Source organism: Taeniopygia guttata, chromosome Z (assembly GCF_048771995.1).
Source record: "Taeniopygia guttata chromosome Z, bTaeGut7.mat, whole genome shotgun sequence".
NCBI classification, from domain to species: Eukaryota; Metazoa; Chordata; class Aves; order Passeriformes; family Estrildidae; genus Taeniopygia; species Taeniopygia guttata.
This window is the reverse complement of record NC_133063.1, coordinates 80,601,655-80,623,352: the sequence shown is the minus strand read 5'-3', so window position 1 is coordinate 80,623,352 and position 21,698 is coordinate 80,601,655. Positions and strand designations below refer to the sequence as shown.

Here is a 21,698-nt window from a genome sequence, read left to right as displayed (position 1 = left end):
AGCTTAATGTAGATGGTTGTAAGTGAGCTTGGCAAGGCTGGATGCCTGCAGTGGGTAGTGGGTTAGGCCTGAGACTTCAAGGGGATGAAAGACACCAGGGTGGGCTTTGCCTCCAGGCTACAATTAAGATCAAGGCTTGTTAGTAAGATTCCTACTATAAAGGTTGTTGACTGTCTGCTTCCTTCTGTTTCTCCTCATTTTTCAGCTGGTGACTGTAGTAAATAAGCCTGACAAGGGTTGTTCCTTATCGTGGATTCCACATCTTCTGTGGCACATCTTCCATATCCTATTGTCCCGTGGAGCATGACAAGCTCAGAACTAATTTGGTTTTGGTTTTTTTGGTTTGGGGTTTCTCTTTTTTTTTATTTTGGGGGGGGGGGGACACACAATTGCACAAAAAGCATGTGCATGTTTCCAATCGTTCTGTGGCTGCCATGAAGCAGTGGGAAGGCAGCAGTGCAAATGTGAGCCATGTGAGCCTCTGCACTTGGGCCCATGATCTCCTGATCAAATGCTGCCATGGAGCACTGAGTTTCTTAAATTCCCCATTTCCCCCACTGCACAACATTCTATCTCTTCTTAGTATCCAAGTGCTAATTTTTGGTTCATTTCTTTTATCACAAAGTTGCATTATTGACAAAATTGTAACCTATGTGCTTTTAATACATAGTAAAGTTAAATAATAAAAGCGACTAAATATTACTTAGGGTGCATGTAATACAAAAAAAAGTCTTAGCCCCCTAAATTGCATTAAGGAACAAAGCTCTTATCAATTTTTTCTCTTCTTTGGCTTTCAGATTTATCTGTAAGTTCCACATGAAGGTTATTATCGAATCATTCTTCAATGTCAAACAAGTATTGTGGCCAGAGGAGTGGGAGGATTTTTGTGAGATGGGACAGGAAAGATGCTGTGTTATTTGCCTTCATGTTTGTTGGCCCAGTCACGTTCCTCCAAAAAGAAATGAGAAAGGAGGAAGTCCCTATTGGATCAGTAGTTCTAAGATTAATGGAGTGAGAGTTGAGGTTTTTGTCAGGTGTTTTAATGTTCTTACTCCTGAAGTATTGGAGTTAATGGAATTTTAAATTAACATGAGAGAATATCAATTTGAATGAAATATATCACTGGATATATGCATAAATATAGGCATTATCTTATTTCCTTCTGTTAGAAAATGTGGTAATAGCTAGTTTTAATCTTTAAAAGCAATCTTGAGCTTCTCTTAACTGGTTTAAATCACCTATTATCTACTTATGAGTACATGTAGTATCTCCTGAATAGTACCTCTTCTCTGATTATGTATTTACTATTAACTTTGGATTATTAGGTTATGGTCTGTAGTTTGGGCAGTGTCAGAAGGAGCCAAACTGTAGACTTCAATAACAGTGTGTGGTCTTCTATTCTGAACTCCCTGTGGATAGCTCCCATTTTTCCTCAGCAAGAAAGCACTTAGGTTAATTGCTCCATTTCAAAGACATAGTAGCTCTTTCTGGTCTGTAAGTAGCCTTCCAAGCATAGCTGCTGAGGTTTGGAACACCTGCAGCCCAACCAATTTGGGGAAAAAAAGAAAAAAAAAAGCCATTAGTCTTCATGGGGAAAAAAAAAGGAAAAATGAAGTGCTAAAGTTCAGAATATTATCAATGATGCTGTGTTGGAGCAGCCTGAAAGATTTGGCTTTTGGTCTATGCCTGGTGCTATCCCAAACAACATATAAAATTCTTTGTGGGCCCATTTTAAGAGTGTCTTGTTCATTCAGAAGGGGCTGTGTGCGCTGTTTGTTCCGAGGGCAGAGGCACCAGCCAACAGCTGATCCCTCCTCAGAGGGAAACATTGCCTAATGGTGATCACAGGAGCCAAAGACCAGGGGGACAAAGTGCTAAAGATAAACAGCTCAATCCCTAACTGTTCCAGGCCTCAATAAAACCTCTGATTTACACTTTTGGGGTGGGACTGCGCTGTCCCCACCTGCAGGCTGGCCCTGGCGTGGAGAGGGGCTGGTGCTGTGCCCCCCAAGGATGGAACACTGACCTTCTGTGGCCCCAGTCCCAAAATTTGCTCTGCACTTTGCTTTGTCACAGCCAGGGAAGGAGTAAAGGACTGTGGTGGTCAACGTGAGAGCCCACAGGGGCTGGATGCTCAATGGCACTTGAGGGTGCTCCTCTGGTCTGGTGGACTCAGAGGGGATTTTTAGGCTGCCACAATGAGAGGCTGCTCCCAGCAACTTGGATAGTAATAAAAATACAGCCTGCTTTTATGCAATTATTTTATTTTACTTTGTTCTAACAAGCTTTGCCAACAGCTGGACTGTTAAATAGTGACACTCCAAAAATTCAAGGGGCTGTTTTAACCTCTCTGAGCATTAACACAGTTCCTACCTTTCTACCCCAAAGATGTGAAAGTGAAGATAAGTCTCAAGGTTTCACCTCTCCTTTATATTTTTGTCTTTCTTTCATAATGAAATCTTCACCTGGCAGAAGTATTTGATCTGTGAAAGCTCACATAAGCTTGAGACATTGGAAGCTGGTGGGGTGGGTGATGAATTTAGTGAGTAGGTGGGTGCATTGGGAAAGGTTACTCTGAGGAGATTGTTTTATTCAATCTCTTGAAATACAGAGCAATACATCTTGTTTTAGAAGTACAGTGCTGCACATCTGTTATTAAGATTTGCCTTTAGAATGAATGGAGTGCGTGCAGTCACCTTATAGTGAATGAATAAGGAATATGCCCTTATTCATTGTCTGTATTTTTAATTTCTTTAGTAGTAAGCTGCTTGTTGTTAAATAAGTAGGGAACTCCTTTGGTCTTTTTTGCTGTATTCATGTTTGAACTGTGTGTGGTTTATCCATTTACTGAACACTGCAGTCAACTTTGTGTTCTCGGGACATAAAAGGGATGAGGGGAAAAGGGATTTGGATTTTTAGTTTGTTGTTGTAATTGTTTTGCTTTCAAAAAAAGCAGTAAGGTACAATATTACTGTTTGAAGTGATGTTTTTTTTGTGCTGTGTAGGTCAGACTAATTTTCATGAAGGAGATTTTTCCCTCCTCTTGAAGAGAAGTATATAATAGGCATTGTATACAACCAGGAGTCCTTGAGCTTTTGCTGATGGGTTGGAAGGGTTGAGTGCTTGGAGATGGAGTCTGTCTGAGCTCTGCTTACAGAGGCAGATCCTAAATGTGGAGTAATAAGTAATATACTCCTTTCAAAAGGCCAGTGAGCACTGTGGAGGAGATGAAAGCTGGGAGAAAAAAAAAAATCTTCATTTTATGCCTCTTTGGAAAATGCTTTTTTTCAGAGCTGCACAATAAAATTTGGAAAAGCAGGAAAACCATATTTTGAATTTGTTTCGAAATTTAGGTTATTATTCTTGGTTGTGTCTCCTCATTCTGTTGAATTTGTGTTTTACCACAGGGGTACCAATAGCGTTGTCTAAACAAAACTTTCGTTTTTAGCTGTGCTACATCACTGTAATGAAATACTGATGTGTGCATGGGAAACCAGTATCACTATATCAAGTGAATTTAGTCTCAGGCCTCAGAGACCTTGTTAGTGCATCTTTAAATAAATAAACAGGCTTCTTTCCTCTTCTACTCTTGACTTCACTTTTTCTGACTGAGGACTGACTGATGCTTCATGTGCTTTATCGTTATAGTAATAGAAAATCTAATTCTCTTGCTTTGTTTTTTGTTATAAACAGTCTGGGTTGATAAGAAAGCCTCTAGTGCAGGTGTTTTTCACTGAATGCTGCTCTACTTCGTGATAAAACTCACATAAAACAAGCAAAACCTTCCTGTTGAACTACACATGAGTACCTTGTGTGCTGTCAGTGTTGTCTGCTACTGTTTTACAGTCTTTAACTGAAATCTCTCTAAAAACATTGCTTTTCAGAGGAGGACTTCTATTAAAATAATCTCACGAGAGGCTGTATTTTTCCATAATTAACAAGAAGCAAAAGGGAATCCGGCAGGCAAAGGACAGCCGTGCATGTGTGTGTGCTTGAGCATTCATTTCTTGTGTTTCCTGCCCCTTGCTCATTACTGACCCATGGGCAGGCAGTTAGTGCCCCACAAATCTTTAAAATGCCTTTATTTCTGAAGTCACCAATTGCAAAGGCATTGTTCCACCTGTCCACCCCCAACTATTTAATTAACTATTTAATTTTTCTGTTCTTGTTTACAGGTGCAGGGACACACTGTACATTTTCTGAAATAGCCAGCTGGTTAGTGATGGAACTAGAGATTTTTTTTTTTAAATTTTTTTTTCCCCTCATATTAACTTCCCAATTTATGTTTTGGTAACTTTTTCGTTTCTGTTGCATTTTCAGGGAATAGAAAGCTGGAATATGACATCTGTACTAGCAGACGCAGTGGTGGTTTAGAGATGCAAATACTAAAGCTTTATGCTTGAAAACCAATGCTTAAATTAATATATTTTGCTGCTTGTCTGGGCAAGAGAAAGGCATTTTGAAATGTTGTTGGGTGCAGAGTTGAGCAAGGGTCAGGAAGAGTTCAGTCAATTGCAGTTAAAGCTGCTCTTCCTAACCCGAAAATGCCAATTTTTGGGGAAGCCAAGGTAGTTAAATCTGTATCTAGGTTAATTTCTCAATGTCCAGGAGCAAAGAAAAAGCTTCCTTCTACTCCTGCTTGGAGAGCAGAGTCCCTTCAGGGCCTGAACTGGTCCTGGTCATGATTATTTACTGCTGCACTTTAGGTGGAAACCTCCATAGAGCATTTAATCCCTGCCCAAGCACCATTGTACTCAGTGCGTGTAGTTTAAATTTGAATGCCTCATCTGGGTTTTTCCTCCTTTTACATTCTTTTTTTAATCCTGTGAGTGAGCCTGTAGCCTTTTCTCAGTCAGTTAGCTTGTGTATAAATACGTGGGATTCTTGAGAAGATCTTAGGTCAATCACAGGTTGCCAAGCTGCTTTTCTGTAGAGCAAAATACATTCACTGTAACATCATATATTCTGTTCTCTGCAGAATCCAGTGCTTGAGATACTTCCTTTGGGTTGCTGGCATTTGCTACACCCTCTGCTTTGCTGTGAAGCTTAGTAGCAGCTTTCACGTGGCAGTCTTCCAGATGAATGTTGATTATTTTGAATTATGTTAAATATTCTGTACTTTGGGTGATAGCAGACAGTGAGCTAAAAACAGACCCATGGGGAAAAGCTTGGCTGTAGTAATTTCCTGTCCCCCAGCTTTCTGACAGCTTCTTAATTTGAGACTATTCAAATATGTTTAATTGTTGGCACTGAAACCTTATTTATTATAATCCGGTTTCCTGTTTGCATGTATCACCAGTCCTCTGACAAACTGAATTTGGGGAGGAAAGTAGAATAAATTTGCAAGCATACTTGTGTTTCTATATTCCCCACACATAACAACCCCCAAGCTAGTTGTGTAAAGCTGTTAACCACCCCAGTGTTTACAACAAGATTATCTTGCTTTTTAAACAGGTGTTGGGAAGATGGAGAAGACTTTGAACAGAATTCATCCAGTTTCTGATCCAGAAGCAACCTATTTTCTACAGGTGTCATGGGAAAAGGATTTAGGCACTGGCTTTGGTTTACTTCTTAGTGATTGTCAGTGTGTCTGGACTGGGACAGGTAATGGAAAGAAAAATACATTAATTTAAATTATTACTGCTCTTAATTGCTCCTTTTAAAACACTTTCTAAGCTGTGTGCCACAACTTGTATGGTAATTCCATGGGTGTTTTGTCCCCAAAAAGGAGGAGGAGGGGTCCATGATCTTCTGGGATGTGGCCAGAGAACTTTGAAATCTGGAGTTTGTGTGTCAAAGCTAAAACTAATTCATTCAGCACATGGATATGCAATGTTTTGTTCTTTCTCAAGAATGTATAATTTCTTGGAGTGATGCTGAAGTAACACTTCTTTGTCTTCTCCAGATTCTCAAACAAATGTGTACCCAAGTTCCATTTGCAAATTGGAGTCCATAAAGCTGTTATTTGCAGATGATTTTAAAATATTTTTGTCACATTTAAATAGCCAAAGGTAGCTATATTTCGTAATGAAGTGAATTTTTGTGAAGGAAAAGGGACAACAGGACAATCAGTAGGAAAAACTTAGCCTGTGGGATTTTTTTGCACTCTCTAAAACCTCAGTAAGAAGATGGATCTTTGCATGTGTGGCTGATTCTCTTATTCATAACCAGTGAAAAAAGGTTAGATTTGTGTGTTCTTGAGAAATGTTAAATATTTTCTCAAAAGCCCTTCTCTCAGTAGCAAAAATAATTTGAAGGGAGGAGAGAATTATGTATTTTCAGAAAATTGTAGGCAAAACCATTTTCTGGACTGTCTAAATAATAAGAAATATCTATGTAGTTCCTTTTTTCTTTCTTTCTCCTTACCCAGTGGATGTTGTTCCTCCTCAATTCCTACACAAGCCAAGCTTTCATATAGGTCTGAGATTAGATAAATGTCAATTAAAATCAAAACTTAAATGAAATTTGCTCTTCCACATTCCTTTAAACATTTCAAACACTCCATTGATCAGGGGTCCCACATGCACAAAGAAAATGCATGTGTTCCAATCCTGATTTCTGGTAGTGAAATGTTTTTCTTTCCTGGCTTGAAAATAGTAACGTTATTTTGGAAACGACAAAAAGGGTGTAAACACTGGCAAATAATGTTTTTTCTGTTTGAAGAATCTTCTTATTCTGAGGTGACTTCAAGATCCCCAGTTTAGAATTCTCAAAAAGATGAATCTTATTTTTCCAAGTGAAGGCTGTGCTATTATAGCTGTAAGGGTATAAAAAAATAGGTAGACACAGTTCTCATTTTGTTGAATTCACTCCATTAAAAAGGGAAGAAAGAAACACACAACAATTCTGCTGTGAGCATTAGGTGCTCATCCAGAGGAAATTCTTTTGTTCTTCTGGAGAATCTGAGGAAGAATCTGATCCCTTTCTAAGAAATTCTTACTGAATTTCTAATCCCTTGAATAATTTTATTGGGGGTTGATGTTCTTGTGAATGAGGCTTTCCTACTGCACTGTGTTTTCATTCAACAAAACATTGATTTTGGTCACTTTCTAAAGTTATTACATCATTTTTGAGACTGCTTCCATTTTAAATTCAAAACCTGGAGGGAGGGAAAGCAATGGTCAGAATATACTTGCTGTGGGAAATCCCTTTTGGGTTTCTCGTGCTGTGGATTATTTTCTTTGGCAAGACCTACCAGGGAGAGAGTGAGAGTTGCTGATGGAGTTGTCTTTTATGGGTTTAGTATGTTTAATGTGATGATGAAATGTGTTAGGAGTCCTGTTAAAGAGAGAGGGGAAAACTGAATGTTGGAGGGGAGGAGAAGCACACAAATACACAATGTAATCTAGTGTCATACCTTGGTATCTGGTTAAAGAATAACATCTATGAGGATTTATGCATATCATGTTTCCCTAATGATTTATCAGTTCTGCTGGTTTTAAATCATAAAGGAACATGCAGCCTATACAGGGAAAAAAAAACAAAATAACCAAAACAAACCAACAAACCCACAGTGCTCTATTGCAGTATTTTAGTGTCTTTCTTTTTATGACTTTCTTACTGTTACTAAAAGTTTATCTTCTCAGTATTGAAATCACTGTTCCAGGCCAGCACTTCCTTTGTAAGTATTTCAAAATTACCTTTTTCTATCCCTCTTTGCCTCATGCTGCAAGGGATTCCACATTTCACTCCGTTCTGTTTTAGGTGAATTTAGGCAACTAGAATTGTGGATCAATAGCAATAAGGAAATAACCCATTTTCAGACAGGGAAAAAACGGGGACAGAACTTCTGAAAAACACAATATTTCTGCTACATTTCCACAAGTGGAAACAACACACCAATGTGTGTTCAAAGGAAGACTAATCTCCTAATATTTTATTGAATCACAGAATTACAGAATGCCTTGGGTTGGAAGGGACCTTCAAGGTGATATATATGTATATATACATATATATGTATATATATGTATGTATGTATACTTTAAGATATATATAGTAAATACATATAATATGTGCACTATTTATATATAAAGATACATAAATATAGTATTTTATATATTTAAATGTATCTTAATAGATGATTTGTATGTAATGTGTAATGCATATACTTGTTCCCACACATATGAATATTTATTTCTCATATGTCTTTTTCTGGTATAGTGTCTGAATCAGACATTTCTACAGAGGCTGCTGACATAGAAATGGACAGAGAGAAATATGTGGGAGAGCTGAGGAAAGCACTGATAGCTGGAGAAGAGTCAGCTGGCAAATACAACTTTGTGATCTCAAGAGATGAGCAGAATAAGGTCTGTCACTTCTCCTATGAAAGGAACCTGAAAGACGGCTCTGTAAGTAGATGAATGTTTAAATTTAACTGTTAAACAATGAGAATGAAATACATTTTTGTATTTTATTATGGCCTTTAAAATCAGATGTGTGATACCCACTCCAGACTGAGTGTTTTGAGCTCTTGCATGGGCCAAGCTAGAAACAAAGTGGGTGGTTTGGGATAGATGCTGCCCTTTTCAAATTTTAGCCTCCTGTGCACTTTTGTTTTCCTTGTTTCTTCATCCTGCCTCTGTATTACTCACCTAAATTAGAAAAAAAAAATAAAATGCAGGCAAGTTTTCAAATGCTAAAATATAGGTTTAAAATTAACTTTTTAACTACTTTAGATATTTTGCAAGCTAAGGCTGAAAATGTTGCATTAAATTGCAAATGGGAAAGTGGTTCCATGCTGCTTGCTTGGTTGCAAAGGGAAAGACCCTCTTAGAAAAGAAAGAAACCAGTATAATCTCTATCTGTAGACACTTGTGGATATTTCAGGTTGTGCTTTGCTGTTTTAAAGCTTTTCTGAAGAAGAACCTAACTTTTAAGGTGAATATCCCAGTTTGTAATTTTTTTTTTAATTGTTTTACATGTCTTTGTGCAGTATAGGAAATTTCAACTGAGCTCAGCTCTTTAGGGCATCTAAGTCTACCAGTCTGCATTCTAAGTATTTCTGTGAATTTACCCATTCTGGGTAAATTCACCCGATTTAGGGCCATACTGACCCTAAATCTCGTGAGCTGTTTGATTGTTCACAAAGATTTTGCAAGTTTAGGACCAAACTATACTTAGAAATTGAGAGCAGTATGGTTAAGGATCCTTTTTTTTGTTTCTGCTCTGTGTCACACATGTTCTAAATATAGGCCAGATTAAATGCATTCTTATGTTATTATGCATTAAATGTATTTTTATTAAGTAAAAACATCCTCGTGATTGTGGGGTCACCTAATACATGTTTCCATCAATTCAGGCTTATGAGAAATTTAACTTGTATGAAAACAACTTTATGTAAATTTGGAAAATAATAATCTGACCAAAGAAACTTGAAAATACAAAAAACCTTGATTCCTATGTATGCTTTAAACTTTGGGTGTTGAAAGAATGTTTTTAGCTAAGATAGGATTTCTTGGGTGAAAATGCACCTTTTTTTTTCCCTCCTTCTGTCCTAAACTAATTCCTACAAATAAAATTACCAAAGCATTATGTAGAATTTAATAGTAGAATTAGGTATTAGAAATAGCTTTCAGGTGTGTAATAGAATATGTTCTAAACGTTTTTCAAACTCTCTGTGGAAGTATTTGTGATCTCTCTCTTTCAGCATTACATTAGGAAATTAATCTTCTTGGGCTCTGTACATCCAGAGGGCTGATATTCAGCTAAATTATAAATAATAATAACTACAACAGCAGTAATAAAAATAAAATACAACAATAATAAACTATAATAATAAAATATAATAATAATAACAATAACAGTAAATTCAGGGAAGCCTAGAGAAACTACTCTGCAGCTTAAACATGACTTAAACTCAGTGCTTATCTATTATCAGTTTAATTATTAACAGTTTTCAGTAAAAAAAAAATAGCAAAACCTTCTGAAATGCATTGTTACACTTTGAGCTATAAAATGCTTATCAGTCTCCATGTAAGTAAAATTGCAAAATCTTTTCATGAAATTAGTATATGGGTGTCTGAGAGTAAATTTTGTAGTCTTAGAAAATCAATAATATGCCTTGCCTTATTTTTTAGAAATACATGCATGCTTATATCCATAATTCAATTTTTTTTTATTATTTTTAATGAGACCTGTCTAGAACATGATGCTGATCACCAGCAGTCACCCACTGATTTTTAGAGCTGAGCTCTGTCATAAGTTTGCATCCCACATGGGAATGACAAATCTCTGAGCTAGATACTGATTTATTGTTTTCATGGCTGTACCAAACCGTGGTATTTGAAGTAAGTTTTACCTTCTTTGCAGCATCTTGCTAAAGCTCTGCTTCCATAAAGTCTAATTATGTGCCAAAACTGTATTGGGTGGTCTGTGGGAGTGCAAATAGAAATGATGGGGTGATGTTATGCAAAGGAAAACACAGGTATATTACTGGGAAATGCTTTCTGATATGGAAATTTGTTTTATTGCTCACGTGTTTTCTGGAGGAATTGGTGGCAGCCCCATTGTGCCCCTTGCTTTGGAAGGGACTGCAATGAAAAATGCATTTGAATTATCTGCACTGCCAGTGTAGTACATTTGATGACTTAACAAGGTGTTTGATTCACCTGTTGTTCAGCTGATGAACACACAGGTTCCTGCCATGACCTGTAAAAGGATGTGCTTACACCTCCTCCTGCCCTGCTTGGATGGAATGAAACCAAACCTCTATCTTCATATCATTTTAAAAGTCTTTATAATCGGTACTGTACAATAATGATGTGTATCTAAGGTTTTTATAATGGATGAGCGCTGATGGTTTGGGTTTTGCATGGATGGAAAACCTCCCCAAGTCATGAAGAATTCCTGCCTGATTTAGAGGGAGCACAGTGTAACATGTTTGTTTTGTAGTGCCTGTAATGCTTAGAAGTAACAGAATAAGAAAAATAATAAGGGTTTTAGTACTTATTTATCTCGAAATGTTGTTTTGATGAGAGATAATGACGTCTGAGCTTTAGAAACACTGGTTCTGGCAGGATGTGCAGCTGAGCCTAAGAAATTGTGCCTTTAAAACTCCTGACACGTTTGGCGAAAATCCCGATGTGTTTTTGTGAGAATTCCGACGCGTTTGGTGAAAATCCCAGCCACCTCTCAGGACAGGTGGCTCTGCCTCTGGGAGCTGTGTCTGGGTGCCTGGGGTGTGGGGAAGGACCCTGAAATAACAATGTCTGTGCAGCACAGTGGGAATTGTGTGCGGATCCAGCTGCAGCCCCGGACGGGCCACACACACCGAGACCCCGGCCAGGCTGGTCCAGCTCAACTGCTGCCACCTAAACAAACACCAGCCACAGAGGCAGTGATTTAGTGCTTGATCTAAGTAGGTGACCACTGGGAAGTAAATCTTTCCAAGTGCTTCAGCGACTCACTCCACATATAATAAATAATGGAAATCCGGCAAGCTCTTTCTTTTTTTTCTTCTTTTTTTTTTTTTTTTTTCAGGGCTGGCAATTAAATAGACTAAATAGCCTTTGATAAACAATTACTTGAGTGCTAGCAGTCTCTTTTTGTACAGTAATGTGACAGGCTCTGGGGTTTTTTCCCTTGCCTTTTGCTTAAGTTTGTAAACAGGGAGGGTAAGAGCTTAACAAATTCAACCTTAGATGCAGCACTGTTGCTAATTAGGATGGGAGAGATGCTGCTATTTGTCTCCCCCATTTCCTGTGGCTGCTTTTCCCTGGTCGGGCTTGTGAGTTCATTATAAGTTTACTAAAAGTTGAAAAAAAAAAAAAAAGCTGGAGAAGCTTTTGCTAACCAAAATGCCAAATGAGAGAAATGTAGTGGGTAGAGCTCTTTGTGCTGTCCAAACTGTCTTGGTTCAAGGTCTGAATAGTTACTTTGCTTCGAACCACTGAGGATGTGTTGTTTGGTTAGCAAAGGTCACTGAGAGTTCAGGTTGTTTCCCAGGCAATTCGACCAGCTGAGGAGAGAGGAAGATGAAATGATTAATCCTTAGGCCAGTGTGAAGGTAATGACTCTCATATCACTTATATCACTTAATGTCTGTGTACTTCAAGACCTGAGAGTGGACACTTGAACAGATTTCTTGAAAGCCCATTTTAGAAATAGCTGGCTTCTAATGCACCCTGTGTAATAGCAACATTAAGTGTTATCTTGAGTAATCTTGGAATTCTGAGTGCCACATGATTTTCCCCATCTCACCTCGGGTGTACCTTCAAGTTTCAGGTACACTGGAAATGCAACACATCACTTCTGTAGCCTTGAGATAAGAAAAGAAAAAAAATTCTTTCTGAAAAGAAAAGAAAGAATTTCTTCCTTTCTGAAAAGGAAGAATTTCTTTCTTTCTGAAAAGAAATAATTTCTGAAATTCTTTCAGAAAAGAATTTCAGGGGAAAAAAAAAAAAGAATTTCTGAAAGAATGATTCCCTACCACATTAGTGGGTGTACAATACACCTACCAGGTGTAGCTATAAAAGGTGTGACAGATGTCTTGGTGAATTAATTAAGCTCTGCTATTTTCCTTGCTTAGCCATTAGATTATGTATTTGATTGCTGCTTCTGATAAGAAGTAGTCTGGAAAAATTAATTTTAAATACTGGTAATTTATGCCTTTAAAACTGGTATTGTTGAAAAAGGAGGAATCAAACACTGTGATGAATAAATTATCTTCATTTTTTTTTTCTGAGCCTGTTAGGATCTGTGTATTTCACTGGACCTATCCAGTTGGACAAAAATGGTAGTTTAGTTGCTTTAAGGCTTACTGTAAATTACACTATAAAGGGCATGTTCATATTTCTTGAGTACAATGAGAGTCTAAACATATTTCAAGTATACATAAAGTGTGCATAAAATAACAGATTTGGATTTGTGCAAGAAAAATTGTCAGTTATTCTTTCTCCCTCTTGGTGTTATTGTGTTGTCTCCCCTCCCCTCCTCGATTCTTTCAGATTTTCCCTTTTTGGAATACCTGCTGAGCATTTCAAATCCCTGTGTGGACATCAAGGCTTGCTTTCATTTGCAGAACGGAGTACAAATGCTTTCCTTTTAGGAGGAAGAAATCTTTAAATCATGGCATATTGGCAAGCTTTAGTTTCCCAAACACAAATTACAGGGGACAGTAGGTGCTCTGGAAAAGAGATTACTGTGTGTGGGCTCTGAACCTTCACTGCAAGACCCCAGTCCTGTATTTCTGTGAAGATGAGCAGCAGCCAGGGCTTGAAAACCACAGAGAATCTCACCAGTGATTTCTCTTCAGAAACCCTCTCACAGCTCCAGAGGAAGCATTCATCTTTCTACCTGCAAAGGCACAGGAGAGCTCTCAACCTCCTGTTAACTCTTAGGTTCACTAAAATAGCACCTTTTCCAGTATAAAATATTGAATGGATATGTCTAAAGCCTCAGAGCAACTTTAGCACCTCTATTACTCCTGCTGCAGTTACAGAAAAGATCTTGAAATGTAAGAAAAGGGCAAATTCAGGGTGTCCTGCATTTTTTAAAAAGCGACAGGTATGGAAATATTGTAGGGTGATGGGATGAAGAAGTAAGGGAGCTGCAGAATGTGCTGTGAGGAAAGTGTGTCGGAATCTGTGGGTATTGGTGATTCTGAGATTGTAGAAAGTCTCTGTCTTTTTGCCCTGTTGCCAAAGCAGAAGCCATAATTCGTCTGTGCTCGTTTCAAGGTTGTTTATTCTGTTTATCTCTAACATGTTCTGCTGCCCTGCCGCAGCTCTGTCCTGCAGGGCAGCGTGTGGGGCTCTGCCCTCAGTGGGATGGTACAAACATTAAATACCACAAACTACCTGTGCTGGATTTACAATAACGTGCCAATATCTGTCATCTACGTTGGACAGTGTGTCCCCAGCCTGAACCAACAGAAAAATGCCAACACCACAGTGAAACATGGAGGGCATGAAGAAGGAGGAAAATAACAAGACACACTCAATTCTTCTATCTTGTCTCCTCTGAACCCCTAATCTAGAAACTTAAAATTTTACTTTTGCACCTGTGTCACACTTAATTATTACTTATATCAAACACTCAAAGCTTGTAATTCATCCTGTAAGATTGAAAACTCTTTTCCATGGACAGAGATCACAGCCAGTGTCTCTGGGGGCTCTGTCCAGGGGGGTTCCTGACCCCTGCCAGGGTCCCAGACCTGCCAGGGCAGCCAGAGGGAAGCCCTAGATTCCCACAAAAGTGTTACACTTCCTTTTGATTTCTTTCCTTGAGCTGCAGTGATTTGAAATACACATATCTTTGGTTTCCCACTGTGAAATCGGTCCACACATAAAACCAAAATTTTCTTTGAACAGTGAAGACAAGTCCCTAATTTCTGTGTCCAGTGAGCAGAGCAAGATCAGCTCTTTTTCTGGTGGAACAGCACTACCATAAGTTTGCTGATTCCCTAAAAACCCTGTGAGGTGTTGTGTCTGCCCATAGGATTTGACAGAATGCTAATTACTGCCTGTTGCATGTCAGTATGTGGAATGAGTTTTTTTAATCATGAGGACAAAGCCTAAGGGTCTTTGAGTTTTAAAATTTGAAGCCAGATTGCATATGGATTTGGTATTGGTGAGTAAAAGATTCAATTTGAATTGAATCTTTTCTGTTCAAAGTTCTGAAATATTTGAGTCTCACTGGAAAATGTGGTTCTCTTGCAAAAATGTGTTTCCCAGAAAGGCAGGTACATCACACAATTTCAAGAGTAGGTTTCTGAGTAGTATCATTCCAAGAAAAAGATCTTCCACAGAAGATTTTTTTTGTTTCATTATCTTTTCTGCTTGTTCCTCTCAGGTACCTCTGCAAATAATGCCTGACATTCCATTAAAAATTAGATGTCAACTGCTTTGTTGGGTACAAAGTGTAGCTGTTTTTTTCCTTATTTTTGGAACCCAAATCATAGTCTTTCTGCGTTTGTTTTTCTCACAGAAGTCATAAGCTTTGGGGTTTTTTAAGAGTTTGAGGTGCTGTTTTTTGTTCTGTTCTTAAAAGCACATTGTCTTTTCAGTGTGTGAATAATACCTGTAGGTTATTAGCGTAACACAGATTTGTAATAGAACATTGTCAATACTCTTAGGGGCTACAGAGGTGCCAAAAACTGGGATTTGGAAGCAGTCAGGTTTTTTTTACACTAGTTCTTTGCTCATTTAATTGATGGCTGTACATCTTGCAAAACAATGGGAGATTTATTTCTATTAATTTACACTGAACTTGTTGTCTTGTAATCGTGTTTCATACCTATCCAATGCCAGCTAGAAAGAGAATTTGTTGTTCTGTATAGATAATCCATCCCAGGCACATCAGGGATGAATTTTGCCATTTAGTTGGAATAAACCTGACTATTCTTGCAGTTTATCCTGAGTCCGTATTCTTCTCTTCCCAGCTGAATAACTCCCAAGGGGAAAAAAAAAAAGGAAAAGGATTTATCTAATGTAGCTTTTAGAGACTAACTTGAGCTACTAATTAGCAAGTTCTGGTTTAGGTGAGAAGTCTAAGCCTGAATTGATGTGGGGAAGATGCATAGTTAAGAAAAAAGGTGAACTTGTCTAGCCTTTACAAGCACTGTTTTATTTTTTTTTTATTCCTTTTTTTTGGCTAATGATTGAAAACAGACGAATTCACTGTCATCTTTTACTTCCTGGGCTCACAAAGGAGTTAAAATTGTAGTCCTGTGACCTGCTGGGATTTTCTAAATCAGCCATTCACCACTGCAGTTTTGGTTTTGCTGGTCTTACTGACTTGGTGGACTGAAATACATTGAGCAATGTAGCTTTCATCTCATTAAGAACTAGTGAGACATTGCCTAGGACATGAGTTGAAACTTGAGGAATTAAAATAAGAACTGCATTAATATATATAGTATTTATTTTGGTTTTATATGCACTGGTTTGTATGCAGGAAAACTGTTAAGTCTGAGACCACCTAAAGGTTTGGTTAGCTGTGAGGAGGGGCAAACCCCCATGTTTTCCTTGACTGTAAATAACTAAATTTACAGTCTCTTGTTCAAGATGTCAGAGAAATAATCAGTCTGCTCTTATGTGAGTGTGCTAGCATGAAAAGCCAGTATAGTACATAACTAAGGTGTTTTGTTCCCAAAAATCCTTGCAAGCCATGGGTAAATCACTAAAGATGTTTGGGACAGGGATTTTAATAGGGCCCTTAGGTGGACATGTGGTAACAGAAGTGCTGTGCTAACCAGTGGAAGGAGGCTGTTATCTGGACCAGTTACCTGACATAATTACAGTTCTCTTTTTCAGTGATGGGGATAAAACCAGCATGACTGCAAAAAGGACATTCTTTCTCAGGAAAAGAACATGAATGTACCAGTCCTTTAATTTTTCCTTTTTGAGTGTGGTCCTCAAGATCTTTTTAAAATCATTTTTTCTAAAACAACTCTTGGTTGAATGCCGGGTTGTAAACTTACACAGGATAAGACTGACCTTATCCACTATCACTGAGGGTCTTGATTTGTGGGAAATAATCAGGGCAGATAAAATGTGGAGAGAATGAGAGTAGTATTTTTTTGGATCAGGGTCTAGTGAAAATGAGCACTCTCCCACTGAAAAACCCAAACACAAGATGAAGGATGGCGAATTTTGGGTTTAACTTCTGTGGGACAGGCTGATACCTAAAACTGAGGAGTGTGACATCTATTTACACACCTTTATTGCTGACTGTTTCTAAGCCTGGGAGTGGGGAGCTGCTGCCTTTGCCCCTCGTGGTCGAGCTGTTTTATCTCAAATTTGTCAGGCAGGGCTTGCAGAACACAAGCTGGGGCTCTGCCAGGGCTGCATGTGCTCATCAAACATTGTTTAGTCGCTGCAGCATGTTTATGCCATCTGCAGATGCATGTGCTCCCCTTCCTGAACAATGCTCTTTAATCAAGACCACTGTTGTGGCGAGGCTAGCAGGAGCAGTATACATAATCAGCAGGATGCCAAAATTAGAGTTACACGTGCGTTCTGCCTCGCCCCACCACGTCAGCTCGGGGTAACAAGCTTCCAGAGGGTGCCACTTCTCTGAAATTAGTACCTTTATCCATAATCTCTCCTACTTCTGTGTATATTATTCAGAGTCCCAGTTGTTTAAAGAGCTTTGTGGTAATAATAACAAATCAAGAGTCCTCGTGGGGAATTGTTAAGCCTGCTATCTTTTATTTGTTAGGAGACTCCATTTTCCAGGTCTGTCTAAACAGAAACATCCACTAAAGCATTTCACATCTGTTGTGCTCCTTTCTTTGTTTTGCAAAAGCGTGAGCTTTTTGTTCCACATGTTTTTCTGAACAATTTCTTCATTGTGTTACAGCTCTCGTAACTTCTTGCTGTTTCTTTTTGCTTGGTACTAAAAGAGCTCTTGGAGAATGCAAATATGTTTGAGTTGGTGTTAATTCCCCTGGTAAGAGCCAGGAGGTGAAGTGTGCCAGGCAGTGTTCTGAGAATGTGCGTGTTCAGAGATGATGGTCATGATATTTGAATGATTTACATATAAACCATATGTGTCTAATGATATATATTCATAAATATACACTCAATTTTATCTTTTCCGTGTCTTGCAAAATAATAGAATAATTAGGGCTGATATCGACCTTAAAGACAACTTCTGTTAACTTCTTGTAAATTTTTAATGGCAATTATTAAAGGTATTTTGTTTTAATAATAACTTGTCTTCTCTTGACAGCTTAATGTTTTGTTGTGGGTTTGCTTGTGGTTTCTTTTTCCTATGAAAGTCAGTAGTGTGGTAGGAGGAAATGTCTCTTTTCTGACAGTCTCTTTTCATAAAGCTGAGCTAGTGAATCCCAGTATCCCTAGAGCTGGTGAGACAACCACCCTGGACCTCTCTCTTCTCAAACCAATTTTTTTTCTTATGAAAGATTTTTATATTTTGCATTTAATCTTTGATTTTTTTTTTTTAATTACAATTTTAAGGCTTTAAGCTAGGTTTGGACAAGATCTATCTGTCTAAACTCAGAGTTTATCATACTGCTCCTTCAGGAGTGTTAGAGTTTCCTTATTGAAAAAGAGAAGCTTAAAACTGAGTCAGTGACCTGTCTGTCTTTCGTAGGTTAAAATTTCATTACACAATAATTTGGTAGTGGAGGTTCTCTATGTGATTGCACAGCTAATTCAGAGGTCAACAGAATTCTGAAACTGCTTTTTGCTTAATTCACCACATCTGCCATCCTTGGTTTTGATTCATCAAAACTGAGTGCAGTGAAATGTTTCTCAGTTATCTGCCAGTCTTGGATTTTACTCAATTAATTTTTAGTTCTCTGTTGCTTTTACCTGAAGAAACTCTTGTGTTTCATGGTGTGTGGGTGACTCGGCAGGTTTTGCTCAGTGACAGTTACAAAATCGGGTGTTTTATGTACTTGAGCATGGAAAATGATGTCATTCAACAAATGGCAGCTACTTTAATTAAAAAAGAAATTAAAGTCCCTACATGTCAGGTCACATGGTTTAGGAAAATAACATCAATTCCATGACACAGGAGTGTTTTCCTTTCAGCTGCAACGTTAAACCTGATCCAGACCATGACATTGGAGAGAAATATATTTCCATATGGTAAAAGAAATGTAGTTATATTTGTTGAAAAATTCATGTGGGTTTCTCCATAAAGCTGTTAATGCTTCAGTAGTCTGGTGGGTGACAAAAATCCCCTCTGTCTTGTTGTTTTAGTGCCTTTGAGGAGAAAATGGCAACTGGGGAGAGTGGTCTTTATCATAGGCACTCTTTTTAAAAACAGAGATGAAATGTTACAACTTATTGGTGTATGATGGCAACCTCAGGTTCTCCAGGCTATACTGACCTCTCTGTAGGCTTAGATCAGGGGGGTATGCATTGATTTGAGAAGGAAATCTGTGTTTTGCTGTAAGGCTAAAGGAGTAGCTAAGGAAAAAATATTCCGGAATTGGTTTTTGAACATTGGGATGTGCTGTGGGGAATGCAGGGGAAAATGTGGGAAAGCATTTTTTTTTTGTGTGTGTGTTTCTTAGAATTCAGAAAATAAATTTATAGTGCAGAGGTAACATTTATGTGGTGTCAGTGTGTAATATTTGCTGGAATCCATCGTGAGTATTGTGTAATTACTGTTTTCTGAGTAGTGTGAAAAGATGGAGACTATTTCTTAATGTTCTTAAAACTTTTGGGTAGTACTCAAAACCAACTTATTGCTGACAAATAGCATAGATTGGCTGCTGCTAACACCCCAGCTACAGACTTTTGGTGGTTGAGGAACTAACCCTGTCCCTTACATTAACACAGCTTGGATTGTGCCATGACCTTACTAGCTGAAATGTTCTGGTATTTCTGCAGAGACCCCACTGGAAACTTAGAGCAAGTTTTGAGAAAGTACACTTAACCTGTCAATTAATGAAAGTGGCCTTTTTTGAAGGAACGTGCCTTTTGGGAAGTGAACATGCATTTTTACTTTAGAAAAAGAAGGTGCCAATAAAACCTGAAGTTGTAGCTAAGACATATTTGAGCCCTGTAGGGCTTTATTTTTATTTTTTTTTTCAGTAATTAAGGATTTCCCAAGTGATGTCTCAATGGACTCTTGGTTTGCCCTGAAGTTGGGCATTTAATTGGGAACTCATCCTGTTACAGGTCCCAGCTGCTCTCCTCAGTGAAGAAGAGTGAGTATTCATAGCCATGGGCTAAGGAGGGTTGTTTGAGAGATAGGATCTGGTTTCCTTCAGTGTTTGTTTTCCAAGGATTATCTTTTGGTTGTAGTAGATGCCCAGCTGTTTCGCAGGTCCTAAATTTTCCATTCGTTATCAATTTGACACCTATGGAAGATAGGCAAGATCTTGAGTTTCCATCAGGTCTTTCCCATGGGCATGGAAGCTAATTTTAAAACATTCTGTAGATAAACCCTTCAAATTATTGTTTCAGAGCATTTTAGGTCATAGGATTCTTTTATTTTACTGTGTGCACTTTGGTGAGGATGGGAGCAGTTGCAGGCAGTGGCATGGACACTAGATAGTTTTATAGTAGTGCTGTTGTAGGTATTTCAGTTTGGACACTTCTTTCCAAATAAAATATCTTTTTACTGAAAGTTCCACTGGGATTAACAGTATGAAAATGCTGGGTTTTTTCCTGAAATCAGTTTTTCATAGTCCTCTCTAGTGGTGACTTTAAAAGCTGATCTATCTGCCTGTTGGCCTCCTCATACTTAGGGAGGCTTTGTGTATGTATTCTCTGAAGAATTTCAGCCTGTCATTTTTGTTGTTTTACCTTTTCCAAGTGTTTCACGAGGAAGTTCACACTGCTGAGAGAGAGTGATATGCAGCACTTAAGTCAGCAGTAGAACAGATAGCCAAGAAAAAGAACCTGGAACTTTTAACTTATTTGTCAAACACAATTACAAGTGAGTTTGGGTTTCAGAAATACTATTTATTGTTCAGTCCATTAGCTGGATCCTGTTGGAGCAAACAATCAAACACAGCTGAAGCAGCAGCTTTTCAGTTTGAAGCTTCTAAATTTTGATCATTTCAGCTATGTGGCGTCCTCGTAAGTTGAAAATTATTTCTCAGTGCAACTCAGAAATTTCATTTGTTGAAAGGGGAAGTGTGAGATGTCAAGGGAGGGCTCAGCTCTCATATTTGTGCTAAGCCTTAAAAACTGGCTACTAGGTCAGCCAATTTATGTCTCAATAGCTTTGGACTTGTACAGCAGTCATTCTTTACAGTGCCTTCACAGTGACTCAGCCCAGGCAGATTTCCATCCCCCTTTTCCACCCCACTCCCCTGGATTACTCATATGCAATTTAGGAGTATTAGGGAAGCTGTTTCTGGGCTCTCTCTGCAGACAGTTCTTGATTATCAAAAGACAAAAGGACTTAATTCACAGATAGCTTGTAACTTGGAGACTTCATTCTGAGCAGAAGTGAAAGCCTGTTCCTTTCCTTAAAAAAAAAAAAGTCACTGTGATAAAATCAGTGTCTGGATTTGTAAAGAAAAACATAATTACATTTTTGTACTAAATATTATTAGCACAAAAAATCAGCTAAACTAGAAACTGATTCTGTCTCTCATGGTCTGTTTGTAACATTTCATCTTTGTTGCAATGTTTTCACTTCAATTTTCTGTCACCTTGCTTTTTTTTGAGTCCCTTTCCTGAAGCTTCTTGCTGAGCTCATCTATAAAATTATCAAGATGAAGGTTAAAACTGCTAAAACACTGAGTTTGATGCATGTTACACCTTGGAACTGCACGAGTACGTTACAAGCAAAGAATTTCCATGGCTCCTCTTCAGCATCACGGCCTCAGCTTCTCATATGGCATCCATCTGTGGTCTTTTGGCAGCAGCCAGGGCTGCTGCATGGGAGTTTCTGGAGTTCAGAGCTAACCTCATATCTGTCTTCCCATCACTGTGGAAGTTATGAAAATTCTTCATGGCTGCCCTGAAGTGAGGTATTAAAATATTACAGAAACATGAGATGGAATTAATAATGCTGTGAGTTAATAATGGGAATGTAGGTTTGGGGTTTGGTTGGGTTTTTTTGGGGTTTTAAAATTTTTTTAAATCCTTTCTCAATATCTTTGATTTAGTTTTTTTTAGCTGTGTGTTCTCTATGCAGATTATGGTGGATTTCCTATACACAGATATAAAAGGGGATTGATTCTTGTTTGATTAATTTGCTTTATGCTGCCTTGCCTTTAGAAAAGGTAATAAAGACCATACAGATGGTTGAATCAAGTACAT

General features: G+C 38.2%; 1 protein-coding gene across 2 annotated transcripts in view; it reads left to right on the top strand.

Annotated features, from left to right (window-relative positions):
• XRCC4 (X-ray repair cross complementing 4) overlaps positions 1–21,698 on the top strand; it is a 144,249-nt gene that overhangs the window by 9,879 nt on the left and 112,672 nt on the right. Inside the window, exons 2-4 of one of the 2 annotated variants that reach the window (XM_072922879.1) lie at positions 4,176–4,215; positions 5,455–5,604; positions 8,161–8,348. In XM_072922879.1, the coding sequence (XP_072778980.1) occupies positions 5,466–5,604; positions 8,161–8,348 (327 nt within the window). In that variant the 5' untranslated portion in view covers positions 4,176–4,215; positions 5,455–5,465. The remainder of the gene's footprint in view (positions 1–4,175; positions 4,216–5,454; positions 5,605–8,160; positions 8,349–21,698) is intronic. The other variant, XM_041711056.2, reaches the window with a different exon arrangement.